At 29.0% G+C, this 16,708-nt stretch overlaps 1 protein-coding gene across 2 annotated transcripts in view; it reads left to right on the top strand.

Moving 5' to 3' along the window:
• LOC113549320 overlaps positions 1-11,122 on the top strand; it is a 40,754-nt gene extending 29,632 nt beyond the window's left edge. Inside the window, exons 6-8 of one of the 2 annotated variants that reach the window (XM_026950569.2) lie at positions 2,228-2,377; positions 6,617-6,751; positions 9,255-11,122. In XM_026950569.2, the coding sequence (XP_026806370.1) occupies positions 2,228-2,377; positions 6,617-6,751; positions 9,255-9,414 (445 nt within the window). In that variant the 3' untranslated portion in view covers positions 9,415-11,122. The remainder of the gene's footprint in view (positions 1-2,227; positions 2,378-6,616; positions 6,752-9,254) is intronic. The other variant, XM_026950568.2, reaches the window with a different exon arrangement.
• The last annotated feature ends 5,586 nt before the right edge of the window (positions 11,123-16,708 follow it).

Below are 16,708 nucleotides of genomic sequence, written 5' to 3'. Positions count from 1 at the left end.
TAACAATATAAGATTTAAAGATATGAAAGCGACTATTAAGGGTAAAATATTATTTCGTAAGAAAGATATTAGAGTCGTATATATAATACAAATACATACAACTAATTCTGAACAATAAATAAAACACTTAACTTTTAAATGGATAATAAAATCAAATGACATCATGTTTACATGATTTAAGAATTATTTTGATTATTTACGTTTTAAGATATTTAAAGATATCAAACTATTTCATCCACAAGACATAATATAATATACACAAATATACCTAATAATATTAATAATGGCGTTTTTTTCGTTTTTGAAACTCAAGAATAGGAGTTTCAAACTTTACTTTTCTGATTTTTTTCCATGACCTTTATCAATATTGCTATGACTAAAAAATATGTTTTTCTGCCCTTACCGTAAAACGCTTTATTTGTATGATTCCATAAATCATAAACAGGTACCATTTGTCGGTTGTAAATTTCATCGTACAATTCATGCTATGACACACCCCTAGCCCCAGAACATCATTACCGTGATATATACTAACGTAGTATGAAATACGAAAAATATGTGTTTTATATTTTTTATAAATATATAGTTTTAATAGTAATAATTTTTATTTTTTTCAAACGTCAGAAAAAAATACGAAAGCATAGTAATAAACTAGTAACATAATAGCATAATACAGTTTTTAATGAAGAACGTATGGTCACTGCATATTAGTAGTAAAAAAAAATCTATACCATAAACCTATAAACCTATATTTACATAGATCTAAGATATTGTATGCGCTACACCCATATATTGTATGGTGACTGGGACGGTGAGCCGACGCGACAGCCGCAGATAAACCGACAACCGATGATGAGCTATATAGCGGACGTAGTGTATTATTACTGCGATAACGGGTACGATATTATACATATAACATCAAACTTTTCAAATAATATCGATATTTATCAAGGCGGCAATTATTTAAAAATAAATATAAATAAAAGATATTAAACCAGACCATTTTGAGAACATCCCAATATCCAGGCGGCCGACTAGTTGTTGGCTTAGCTTCGTGATCCCTATATTGTATGAATATCACCGCGTACATAATACTTACATTGATAAGTATATAATATTATATATTTAAATAAATATTATAATATTATAATATACTTAATAAAACGTATTTTTTCGATAATAGGTGATGTTGTATTTTAATATATGCACACCCAGTGGCAGATTATGCCGGCGAGATATTGGGGTTTTTCTTCGTGAGTCACGGGCAGCAGACGGTTATTTATTATGATTAATAATTAGAGGCATTCCAGGAGACACATGTTTTATAAAAATTCAAAATAAACTTTCGTGATGCATTAATTAACTAAATATATTCAAAACGAACCAAATTTGAGGACCGAATTTTTTTCATAATCCATCACTGTGCCCGTCTCATCTGCGTTTCTCACGATCGTGTATTTCGCGACGGAATACGTTTTATTTGACCGACATTACTCATATCATATGCATGCATAAATTATAATATGTATGTATTTATAGATCGTATCTGTTATAATGAATAATTGCCGTATTAATATTCCGTCCAGAAATCGTTTTAGTGGTGGTTACGCGAAGCAACCAGCTTAGTCCAAGTTCATGTGCACCGCGAAGACAGGTTTTGGCAGCCTGCAACAATGAAATAGTTATAAAAGTAAAACAAGACCCGTTTACCGTTGACCGTTGACTAATGCAAATAGATAAAGAGGGTTAGGGAAGTCTGTGCCGCGATAAATGAGGAGCGGTCAATATAAAATGGAATAATCCAAACCTTTACAAGCCTCGGCGCTTCACCGGAAATAAATAATTATAAGTATAATATTAGGTATAATAACATATTATACTATGTCGTACCTACGATAATTATTATTATGACGACGATGACGTGTGTGTGTGTGTGTGTGTGTGTATGTAAAAACACTGAGTAACGTAGTCATTGGTGATTTTTATATTTATCCTCGTTAGTAGAACTTTTGTTAGCGATGATAGTCATCGCGGTTTTCGTTGAAAATTCGAATACGTATTATCATTAAGCAATGCGCACACACGTACAATATTTTATAGTGATATATGCGTCATCATGACGTTAACAGATTCAAAAATTAAAAATAAAATAAAATAAGACTTCTCTTACAATATTGTATTCCTCTTTGTAGTATACATTATAGAATATACTAATATGTCTTTACAGAGCTCTGCTGTTCACCGTCGTCGAAGACCTGTTAACGAACTTCGGGATGGACGGCAAAGCATGTCTGCTCCGAGCCATATGTGAAGTTCACGGGCATAAGTCCATACACAAATTTGGTTTCATCGGTGAATTTCTTCAGCTATTCCTCACGTAAGTACTTCAACAATGATATACAAATATCAAATATATTGAATATAATATTATGTATATACAGTATACTTATGCACGACGTTTATAAAATTGAAAACAAACGATTAAGAATGAATTCGCGATTCGTTGTGATTTATATGAGATCGTACTTACAGCACTATGGGTGGCCACGTGGAAAAATACTTGGATAATATTACAGTCAAAAAAATATATGAAAAGACGAGAACCACTCTTTAAAATATTATTTACGATTTGCTCTCCGTGATCATTGAAATACCATTACACACAAACCATACATGTCGAACCTCTGTAACGATTTCCTCTCATAGTCTCATATATACTTTCTTATGCCATATATAATAGTGTATAATTTACCAGAATTGGTGAACCTTTATTAAATCACGTGCCAAAATATTGTAATCAAAATTTAAAAAATACACATTCCAATAATATGTTCATATGTAATTATAGAAATTTTTTTCTCAATAAGATACAGAATTTAAAAAAAATGCATTATAATTTTTAATATTAAATGTTTTAATGAAACACAAACAACATCTTAGCTTCATCCATCAATGTATTATTTCGTTATTTTGATTTAAAATAATAATACACTATGGCAAATACATTTTTACTTAAAATATTATTTATGTTAACGTGAATATTGAGATTATTTGGAATGAGCCACTATTTTCAAGGCATATAATATTATGTATGAAAATAGTCCCAAGCTTTTATAATTTGAAACATTATTTTTTAGAAATAATAAAGAACTTATTTCACTATTTTTTTTTTTTTGTTTTATTAAATGTAAGATTAAATATTGAAATAAAAATATTTTGCCAAATATGTTTGCCATCAACGGTATATATTATAATACATATATATATATACGATACTATATTATCATAATTATTTACCATTGATTTAATATTATAAGTTATAATAATAGTTATAATTTATAACACTCATTCATAATGACATGTAGAGGTAATAATACCAATGGAAAAAGCTGTTAACGTGTTTTGATAAAAACAACTTTCCAACTAAACGTAAAAAAAACGACACGGACTATTAAATGAGGGGGATACGACTTTGTACAACCAACAGAAGGCATTGGGTCATTGCATTAAATGTAAGCCAAGTTCTTTTTTAATAACCGTATTTTTCAATCGCTATGCATTCTGCGCCATATGCCAAACCGGAAATGTCATCCGCGCGCACACAGCCGGACGACTAAACTGGGAATAAACAACAGATAATATAAATGTATGGGAGATACCTATCATAAACACGACATGCAAATATGAGCTTACTATAATATAAGTGTGTCAAATATTGTATTTTAATAGCAAAATAAATTACAGAAAACTATTAATATATTACCTAATATTTTATCAAACAGTCGAGAATATTCAAGTATAATAATATATACCTAACCATATTATATTAAGTTACATTGAGTACTGTTTAATGTATAGAACAACCAAACATTTAAATAGAATAAAAATACGCAGATTAAAAAACATTTTAAATATAAACAATTCACTGTTTATTAAGTGTTTATGATAGAAATAATAATAATAATAATAATATTAATAATCAAAAAAATATAATTATTATTTTGCATGATCTAATATTGTTTTTCATATGCAAACGCCAAACACATTATATTATAAACAAAAGACCAAATCACAATATAATATAATAAATAAATTTGTTTTTTTTTTACATTTTTATATTATTAATTCTCGCAGTTTTAATATTCAAAAAAATAAATCTTATAAAATACCGTTTGTTTATGCGATGAAATATTTTATTTTAAAATATTTTTTGAGGTAGGAATGTAAGTATAAGATAAATTTTAATATCCATACTGGATTTGTTCAATCCTGTTGTACGCTCGGTTAGATATTTTAAAATCAGTCCACGGGGCGCCCACGTCGGTATCGACCTAAAAAATTAACATAATTAAAAACCATCTAGGCATATTATAGGCATATTATAATATATAGGAATAATTTAAATAGTAGAAATGAAATATTGCCCTACAGATTTTTTTTACACGATTGAAAATCACTAAGTTATATTGTATATTCTGTTAATATATTTTAAACTCGTATTACTCCCAGCAAGCTTAACAGGTTAGAGTGTAATCGATCGGGATAAAAAAAAAGTTTTTGTTAATAGATATGTACACTTGTCGCGGCGGATGCTGTCGAAATAATAAGAGAATACGAAAATTTATTGCCGTCCCTATGAACATCACTCGTTAAGAAAAAACAGATATCTATCTGAAAAATGCTCCATCGTTGCAAATGGTACACAGACATCTGTGACATATAGCTACCTATAAAATATATTATAATAAATTATACATAATATATGAAATAAAATCGATTAGTCTTGTATTCGCGGCGATGTACACACAAAGATTTTGGAAGATAATCATCCATCCCTCTTCTCACGAGCGAAACAAATAATCAAAAGTTTTTTTATAAATTTAATATAAAACAATGAATCAGTTACTCCGTAGTTTTAATATTTTTAATTATAAAAAGTCCATTATTCTTAACTTCTCACCTATAGAAAAATGTCAGTGCTTTTGACCCTATACCCAAAATATCAACAAAATGACTTTTATAATATTAACAATAGTTTATACCTACGTCATAATGTTCGGCATTTTTATTTATCTAAGTAAGTACATCGGAAGTAGGAGAATTGAATATTTCTCTGTGACTATTATACGTTCTACCAACTATATCAATGAACGAGCAAAATATTTTAATATTATAACATATACTTGATCATTTTCCAAGCATACACGCTCTCATTTTTCATTTAATATCAAATGAATTTATTCAGGTTCTGATTTTTAGAAGTTTTAAATATACTTAAATAACATATTTTGAAACTTAATATTCTTCGTACAACTTAAGGAGTGTCCTATGGAAATACAAAATTTGAACGAGAAGTTTTTTAGTTATTTAAATGTTTGTATTAAGGATAAAATTCTTTAAAAATGATTTTACACAAATATAAAATCGAGTCTACTATAGTCTATTATAAATATATTTATTATATTTGGACTATTATTATAAATTATACATTTTGATGCATAAATTACTAAAATGTACAAATTGACATAATATATAGTTTTATAGTTAATAGTACTGTATATACTCTGGTTAATAGTTATATAGCTTTTATATTTTCTAGACCCATTATTGTGGACCTATTATTCTTAGAAGATAGACAAAATAAATTATTCAATTACTACTCGTTTGAATTTTCTTTTTTGATATATGAACATTTTCAAAAAAGTATTTGCTAATTAATTAAGTGCTTATAAAGTAGAATGTTATTTAAAAAAAGAAAGCTTGTATTGCCATAAGACATATTTAAGACTCCTTAAGTGCCTAGTAGGTACAAAAAATCTTCATGATTTGAAAATATATTTAAAAATCAGATTTTAAATAATTGCATCGTTTAAGAGATTAAGCTCTGATGATATGATTGATGAATTTCTCTGTTTATTATATTGCTGATATAATTTACATATATATATACTATACACAAACCGATCGACGACTTCTTGTACACTGAGACTGATTTCGTTCAGAACTTTGACGTTATTATTATGATAATATTATCGCGGTGGAATAGTTATTTACGAATATAATATAATATATAATGTATATTGTATATATTAAATACGTTGTATATAGACATGGCAATCAAATGACGTACCACGTGATTTCGCAGGAATTCACAGAGCACACCGTTTTAATCGCGTTTCGACCCGGTCAAGCTACCGTCGTCCGTCACAAACTGTAAACGATCCTCATCGTCGTTTATCGTATTTCCGACCGATTACATTACTGTTTTACAAGACGTTTCTGTATCGCACAATCACGTGCTGTACCTGTAACTATAGTATACATTTCGACTAAATCAAATTAGAATTGTTTCTATTACGTCTCATATAAATGTAAAATACTGCTATCGGTAATAATTTATTTTATTATGTATGGCTGCGATCTCCGCCGATTTCGTAACACGAAATGTAAACGATCCTGCGTATTTTTCCCCATTCAAGTTATTAAATATCTAGGTCATCCCGTAATGTATAGAAATACACCAAATAGAACTGAACGATAATTTAAAAATGTTGATGCCGCGGAAAATTATGTCTAATAATCATAATAATCATAAATGTCTGTAATTATTTTGCAGGGCTAGTAGATCGACGTACGCTGATTTAATGAAGGACTACGTGACTGCCGAAACCGTTGGCAAACACAGCAAAGAATGTTACCCTTATTTTAAGGAATGTCCAAAGTCGTTGTTCACCAACAATCATAACTATTCGTAAGTTCTACGACTGCATACGCATTATATTAGATTTAATATTTAACTATAATATGACTATAATAATAGTGGCGCACGATAATTATGTAATACCATCGTGTTATCTTATTGTTTATGATTAATTTTACTGGGCGACGGGGTCGAAAGTTTAATGTATTCAGTGTTTCGGACGAAGGCGTGGGTGAACGTTATTGGCAAACAAAAGAGAGAAAAACGTATTCCCGAAATGAAAAAATAAAACAAGGTCTCCTCATTTATCAATCAGTATTGACAGTCACGTTTAATGGAACACCTATTGAATGGCGAAATTAAAAAAATACACTAATTTCACACATTGGCGGCATTTCTATAAAAATCACACCGGATGACAACACATGATGCGTGAGAAAGTGACAACTACCTCTATATATAATAATAATAATAACGTGTGTCCTTCGATCGCATTTTTATTGGAATGTATACCAATTTATATTATTATTATTATTATTATTATTATTATATTAACATCAAAAATCGAACGAATTCGTCGACAAATACTTAACAGTGTTTATAATTTAAAAATGCACGCCAAAAATTACCATAACCTAATTTTTTGCCGCTAAAGGCCGCTGTGCAATATATAGACGTAAATTATAAAATAAAATATAATGGAAAATAATATTACCACGATATAAATTTAATAACATCATTGGTTTTATAAAACGATAAAAAATAATTTATGCTATTCTAATGAATATAGATAATAATGAGTAGTGAATACTGCTGTACGTACCTCAGGCTACCAAAAATATAATTGTCTAATTGAAAAATAAAATGGTTCGTGATTTTACAAACACGTACACGTTCAATTCTATCTAAAGCCAAAAATAATTAATTAGTTTTGTTTAAAAAAACCTATAGTAATTCAGATTAAATTATTCCAATAATTATACAATTTATAAATTTATCAAATTATTAAAATCTGAAAACATGATAGATGTAAGTGACACGTCTTTACACTAGTTGGAAACATTGCTACTCGTATTATATATTATAGATATATTATTAACATAGTTATAAATTAAATTATTTTTTATTAAAGAATTTAATAGGTATTAATTTTCGAAAATAATAAAAATACTATTTAGAAAATACGGATTAGTGGGTGGGTGAGTTAGATTAATGTGTGGTTCTCACTGGTGCTTCTGTGGCTTAAAAAGTTCGTTACGCCTCGATTAATGTACTAACTTGAGCTTTTTGTTACCTTTAGTTTTTGGAAACATTATCCGATATATACCACACTGTATTATGTACACATATAGGTATAACTTACATAGTTTGATCAGATAATATATTTCCCTTATAATACGATATCAAAATGAATGAATAATAAGTAAAAAACAATTCACTAATCGTTTTCGTAAATAATTATTGTGTACACTGTTAAAGACAATAAAACAATATACTTTATATTAATTGATAATAATCGAGTGAAAATATCGTTAAATTTATTTATTATGTACGAGTGGGTAATATTGTCGTGCTACAACTGTTTTATACCTAAAGAATAACAATAACTTCTTCGTGTTCACTTTCAAAACCACTTCATCACACACTAATAATACCTAATATGTCGTCAATATAATATGCATAATCAACGACGTTATCTCATCTATTAGGTGTTTTGTTCGGTGTCTATCGAGTCTTTCACGCATGTTTGTAAATAGGTATCTAATTCTCATAGGACCGCTCTGACGGTTATTAACACGTGTACCCAAAACCGAACAATATAATATTATTATAATACGTCGTATAAATGTATAACAATGCAGTGAAACCGACGATCATTCCGCACCGCTTTCAGTCACCGATCTTTGATTTTTAAGTGGTCGGTGGTTAAAGAAAACGACAAAGTATAGCATATTATCTATATGATAATAATATAATAATTGTATATATATCATCGTCGCGCAATGACGTCGAGTTCTTAACGCGTTTTCACGAATCCAAATTGGCAGGAAGTTCTTGTGTCCATTATATTTATATAACTTACGAAACACGCACTAATGAGTGTCCAGCAAGAAAATCAATGCATCCCTATAAAATATTTTTGATTATTGTTTTTGAAGCGTTCATATCGATCGTTGGCGCATATTATACAAATGTTTATAGGTACAAAAGGTGTCGAGGTATAGGTAACAAAAATAACTGAAAAATTGTTAATAGTCTTATTGGTTACTCTAAAAATAAGAAAACGGTTGGAACAAAATTGATTACGTTCAATCGGTTAATTGTATAACTAACATTTGTCAATTTCTTCTGGTATAACAACTGTACAAAAACCAAACGCCCGAAAGTATTGTCGTGGCTTAACCCCATGACAGTAATAGGTTTTTACAATTGGAAATACAAATTGAAAAAACAAAAATAAATTCTGAGAGCCCTGCGCGTGTTGAACCGCACGGGATTGTTATATAATTTAAGTATAACACCGACTTAACGCGTCGTTTACTGTGGGTTCCAGGAAAAACGACCTGTCGCCCGACGACGAAGACGAAGACGGCGAATCGGTGTCGGCTGACGATGAAGACGGCAACGATATCGACGACGACCCGAGGAAGACGTCGTCCGCGGCGAGCGGTGGATCAAAAGTGACGGTGAATCCGGCACCGTTGGCCATGTGACCCGGTTGAACGCAATCAACCGGGTGAATTTATCACTCTCCGCCGCGCGCAATGATCGTTGAATAATCGTCTCCCGAACGAATTTCGTTTGTATTTAAGTGTGTACCTACACGTCCATTTGTGTGTCTATATGTGTGTACGTGTCCAGACTTTCCTGTCGGATTCAATCTTATTCTATTTTTTTTAGCTTTTTTCGCTTTTCATCCACACCCACCCAATGTCCAACAACCACCCGTCTCGTTACTCCCTAGCCTTATATATTAAATAGTCCGCCGAGACTTATATTATATAGTCTCTTCTTCTCGGTCAGGTTCTGCGCAATTGAGTGTCTATATATATTATATATATCGCACTCGTCGTGACACGATTTTTCGGGACATTATACGGAGTTGTCCACGAAATCTCCGCGTCGACTCACGGACAAGGTCTTATTCAACTGGCACCCATATACATATACCGTTAAAATCGTCCACCCGAAAAAAAACTATAATGTCGCAAAACAATCACAATAGAAAAATGACAAAATGACATCAAGAAATTTAGATCCCCGAGTTCGACATATATATTCTTATGTATATACGCGACATTATAATATACAGGATATTTCACCAAGAATGCTCATCTTCCTCACTATTTTGTATTTAATAATAAAACTATTTAAATTCTGATTTTTTAATTTTTAAATGTATTCTAAGGCTATTTGTGCTACTTATAGTGTCCTATACAGACACAAACATCTATATTGCAAATTAATGCACCCCCTCATCTAGTGTAAATTATTTCTGAGAAACTACTCGATCGACTTTTTAATTAAATATACCTAAATTTAAAAAAATACCCACTATCATTATTTAAGTAAAAAATAGGGATGAGCATTTTTGGTGCATCACCCTCTATAGTACACTGCAACACACACATTATATTGTATAACACTGTAGAATATAGGTTCTTTTTGAATTCGGGAGATGCATTTGTCAACGATACCGCCGCTGCTCAGTGCGTATCATTATTTATTTATAATATTATATTATATAATAAACATATTAAAATATCATAATTATTATTAATTTACACAGTTATATATTATTATTCACCGAAACGTAACAAAAAGAGGACTTTTTCAAACATATTTTTCTCTTTTTGTTTCGTTTCGGACCATATTATATTATATATACATATACATATTATAGTATATAATATCATCATTCATATGTATTTAAAATATAAACAAACACAAAGAAATGTATAGCTGTAGTCTTAGAATGTAATAGCAGTAACATCAGTAGTCTTAATAGCGTAGTTGCTTTGTATAGTTGTACCTACCTAGTAATTTAGTATTTGAGTAAACGCGTATAACATGGATACGCGTAGGTAGGTCTCGTATACGTCATATTATAGTATAGTATATTTTTATGTTGTATTCTCAAATGTAGCTTATAGGTTGTGCCATCGTTCATTTAGTTTAATTTCATAATCAACCTATTATAATTATTATTAATATTTATTTATTTATTTATTTTTCAAACGTGTTGTATTCTATCATTTTATTATACCTATACCTAATATAATATATTTTATTATTTATATTAACCCAACCGTTGTAGATAAGTAGACTATTTATTATTATGATGTACCTACGCAAATTATATAATAATATTATTATTATTTTAATGTCATAAAATTGTGCTGTTATTTAAAATACTATACCCATGTAATGAGATAATATTGTGTGATGATTATGATTTATAATAAATAATAATATATTAATAAATGCAGTATTTATCTGGAACTTACGTAAATATTCCATACATACCCTATTACCTATTACCCATTACTCCATTTTTAAGTCAATCTCCGTCACTATACACAGAGTTATGTACATTTTACTCGTTGAAAGCAAAATTAATTCCGATTGTAACGAAACAGGGACATCAGAATTTCAACTGATCCACTATACGTAGACATTATGCTATGATAATAGACTAGTAGACTAGTAGGCCGTAAAGTAAATTAATTTAATCGGAAACAAGTTTTGAGAGTTAATTTGCATATTACTATACTATACACAAAAGACATTTGTATAAACTTATCAGGTATATCATATGTGATTCCAATACATATATGTTGACTATTGGCCTGGTTAGCTTTTTGTCGGAATTTCTCATTAAAAGTACGAATAAAATAACGGGAACACGTTAAATTATTATTTCAAAATACAAATACAACACGATAAATCAATGTCCAATTCATATTCATTGAATAGTAAAGTATTTGTATTTCAACAGGTTTTTATCTCTTCATTTCACCGTTTTTTATTCAATATTATATTACTTACGTATTCATATGCTGACAAAATATACAAAAATACGTATGTTTGTATATAATATTTGTCATGTGATCTTTGTCGTTTAGAAACAGGCGGTTTTCTTCTTCACCTAATCCACGAAGCTCGAAACAATCACTGCATATTACATACTCACAAAAGCAAATCCTCCCAATCTATATCAGAGACAGTTTAGATAATCCAGACAAAAACTTACGTATGCGTGCAACATTTATTCGATATTGTTTTATTAAAAATTTAAGTTTAAATACCTATTGCCAAATTTGAAGAAAAGTATATCTCCGAAATAAAATGTCTATGATTATTGTAAATTATTGTTTAACTAAATATTATAGTTATAATAATAATATACGTTGTATACTTGTATACTAATAGTATAAATAACAAACCAAAAAACGCTGTAACTACTTAATTCTTCGTTAAATAGTATATATTTAATAAAAGGACATAACGTTAACTGTAAAACCTTTTAATTTTTAAATTTTAGGTTTTAAACTTTAGTATTTACTTAAATACCACAAATTAAATTTTGCGGTATAAAATTTGGCCATATTACTCGTTAGATAGCCGAAGACTAAATTTGTGGATATAAGCATTGATTTTAAAATATACATATATATTTTAAAATAAATAGTGAGAGTATAAAGTATCTTTTTTTATTTTTTTAAATTATACAATATGATAAGATAGGTACATAATATACTGCATGTCGTATGTGCTAGTTAAATTCTGATTCGGATATTTTTAGTGCTGCGGTAACGTTACCATATTTACTAGTGCTAACGTAAACAGGCTTCATATATAGTATTATCAAAACAATTTGACTATAAATCTCATACATGTAGATGTAGAGTATATATAGACAAGCTCAACATCTATACGTATACGGCAGTATATTGAACGGTTTTGATAATATAATAATTAATAAGCAATAACTGTGATTTAGTGCACCAAATTATATGCAAGCGCCGAACTAGATATTCTGTTACAAAATAAATTATACAAATTAATAACACATTTACTTGATCCACACGCGACTTATGGTCCCCGGGGTCTCGGATTACCGCAGCAGAACAATGTATATATTATATACATAGTGTTGGTGTTACACACAATAATATTGTCATAATAACAAACCACCGGGTTAATTTAAAAAAAAATATTCAACAATTATCTCGTGAATTAAGAAAATGTTATGCAGGAATTCGTATTACACACGCAAAGTGATTTTTTATCATATAATATATTGTATAAAAAATGTTTATATACTTAGTAAATAAAATCGTTCACATCGCAATTTATACCGTATATGACACAGTTGTATTATAAATAAAGACAAGTAGTTACGATAGCAGAAAACAATGTATATACTTAAGTTCAGACGATGTGTAGGATAAATGTGTTGGTATGGCCCCGCATCGTCTCAACATTGTTATGATGTATCATTGTGTGTCAGATACTCAAACTTTGGCGTGAACTTCCGTAAAAAGGTCATCGTCGTAAGAAAATAACAACGCTCATAAAATAAAATAATAATTGAAGAAAACTTATTAAATATTAAACACGCGTTCTTAAAAGGTCACATAATACAAACCATATATACAACATTAGTGACGGGAGTCAACGATCTGTGACTCCTAAACGCTTTTTTTCAAAAAATATGTATTTTTAATAACTAAAAGATGCTCGATCGTCATATTATTTCAAACCGCGATAAGACTAACGAAATAGCTACGGAATTTGAAGTTTTTGTAATGTATGTACTTCTATAATCAAATCAATTTTAAAGAGCCATACTTATTTTGCCATTAAAACTACAGTAGTGATAAAATTATATATTAGTATTATCAAGACAAAAATAAATACTGTTGTATAAAAAAAATACTAAAGAGCAACTTATTATTATAAAATATATTATGGTGTATATTATACTCCAACACGAATTTTTTGTTTTTCATTTGAAAAACGATGACGTTAAGCGTTAATAGTTTACACAAACAAATCCCCAAACCGAGATTTATGTGTAGTCATTTAAAACTAATGATTATTTTCCAATATGCGTGGCATTGTCATTGAAACAGAACTTAATTAAAAACGACACGACCTGCACTGCTGCAGAATTTAAAACACGTATTTTAAATTAATTTCGTTTTCCTCTCCTTGTCTTAAATAAATTAGGACGTCCCTATATAATAGTATATTTAATAATGATCTCAATCGTTCGGTGTAAGCAACGCGATTATATTATATGAGTTTGACTGGCAAGTGCCTACACGTAGAATCTACGTCGTGAATAGAAAACACTGTATTTTTTTATATAATACGATTTATACAACATTATTTAAAATATTTCCGATTGTGTTTTTTACAGAATGTTAATTCTGCAAGATTAGATTAGGAATGGTATAATACACGAATAACATTTGAATACTTCTTTAATTATTGACATTTACTGGAATTTTACAAAGTAAGATGACACAAAACAATAAAATTCTGATTTCAGATCTGATAAAAATATTATTACTCGAGTCTCTAAGCCAATATTAAATAGGAATATTTATTCGCGGGATTGGTATTGATCAGGACAATGTTATCAAGGACTGTATTTTTCGGAAATCAATTATAAATAGGAATTTTATTTTACCAAAAAATACAGTCCTACGTAATATTGTCTCGATCAATACCCATCGTGTAATTATTTTTCTGATTTATATGTAGCCCATACGAGTTAGGTCTTGCAAATAATATGATTTGTGTAGAAATGCACAAACACGAATATACTGCGTGAGGTCTAATGCCGCGCGATCAATTTAACGTAGAAAATTGAACCCATCGGATCCCTGTTAGAATTAATGGTATTCCCCACGTTCGTATAATTCTGCAGAGCAAATCAAAGTCTCGATATCGTTCCTGCTACACAGTACACACGCACATACACACATGAATATATATATATATAATATATTATTAGAGATTATTCGACTACAGATTGCATTTCACACGATGGCCCGGACGAATAATCTATCGAGCGTATATTTCTGGAAGATGATCCAAAAATTCCGCATATGACGCTGAATAAGGTACACCAATAATGATATTGTATATAATATATTATGTATCATTTATGTGATAAATCTGTGATAAATAATTGATTTATAGTTTCTATTCATAAATGGTTTATTTTGTTTATCACAGTCATCATTCATCATAATAACTTAGTAACACATTTATAAGTATAATAATTTCAGACCATAGATTATGATATTAATTAATAATTTACAAATGATTGTAACATTCGAAGATAATGTCTCAAAATTTCGTTTGGTGTTAAAATGTTTAATACAGACAATTTTTATTGTAGACGAAGGTTATATCAAACATCAAACTCAGCTCTTGACGTCCTACATTATTTACTAACAATCTGTTTTCGCTAAGTTCTCAGCATGGATAACATAATTATCTACGTTTGCCAGCCATCTCAATTTCCCAGAAAATGTTTTTTTTTTCAAATGTTCACTATTGTTTGAAAAAAAAAATGCATGAGTGCTTATGAACAAGAGAGTCATAAAAAAATAGATAATGATGAGTAGATATAGTTGCAAAACTAAAAAAAAATCCTATGTCCACTTTTCCAGTATAAAAAAAATACAAAAAATACGACACTGATTGTTTGACATAACATATTATTTTATCATTGCTACGACCTACGTATGTAATATATCAGTCATGTAGGTATATTCCTATATGTTATCAAACATAAATAATATAATAAGCTATTATTTTATAATAGCAGCTATTGGTATTGTGCGTTTCTAAAACATTATATTTCAACAGTATAATTGCAGTATAATATAAATAATAATTAATTAAATATGGTCAAAATTCTATAATATACTGGCTATATCATATGTGATATAATATAACAGTAGCAATTTCTTAATTACAAAACAACTATATTTAAATAAGTACGTTATAATATATGTACATTATGTACAATACATACTTATACGTACTCGTATGTAAGTGAAATTGGCCAACCCTATTTGGCATAGCGGCTCAAAATGTCATCAGTATTTTGAGATTTAATTGCGAGAATTTACAAATGAACTTTTTAGAATTTTAAAGTCACTATTTTTCTCGCCAAAGCCATTTCCATAATTATTTATCATATAAATTGTGCTTTTATATTTGTCGATTATTTTTTACGTACAAAAAACTTTATTTTGAGGTATTACCTAGTCTTTGATATTTTTAATTTCTTTTGCAAAAATTTAAGCTTTTACACTTGGTCGATTAGACAAATATACTGTGTACAAAACTTAATGAAAAAGCAGCAACAAATGTTTACTCCAAAAGTTGTTCACATCATTCACATCATCATTTGCAGCAGTAAATCATCACACATTCGTCATTCTGTAAACTAAAAAACCAAAAATAAAGTTTTATTTTTCATGTTCGACATAATATTTTAAATTAGGTAAGGTTTGATTACTACAAATCCTGCTAAATCACTAATAGCAGCTCATTCAGACAAGATACTCTAATTACCGTTACTTATTAGATTTTATTTTTATTATTATTATCTTTTTTTAAAACCAATTCGTGCCATGATTGTCTTTGCTGGATTTTTCACGTAGTTCATACAAATTTATTTAGTTTATATTATATACATTATACACATCACTGATTTTCTTTTTGCTAGATTATTTGAAAGCCAAACTTAAATTGTTAGATACTTATCAATTTAATCTTCAGCAATGTCGGTAAATGATCGGTACACCCGTACACCCAACGACGTATGAAAATATAAATCATATTTTTCTAACATATTTTAAGATCAAGACTTTTAATATAATGTGTATAATGTGAAAGCTAATTTGAGTAAAAAAATCACCTACCTAGAATCAAAAAAAAATATAAAACAGCAAAAATATGAAATACTAAACCGAA

Source organism: Rhopalosiphum maidis, chromosome 1 (assembly GCF_003676215.2).
Source record: "Rhopalosiphum maidis isolate BTI-1 chromosome 1, ASM367621v3, whole genome shotgun sequence".
Lineage (NCBI taxonomy): Eukaryota > Metazoa > Arthropoda > Insecta > Hemiptera > Aphididae > Rhopalosiphum > Rhopalosiphum maidis.
The sequence above is the reverse complement of the archived record's forward strand: the minus strand, read 5'-3'. Positions and strand labels throughout refer to the sequence as shown.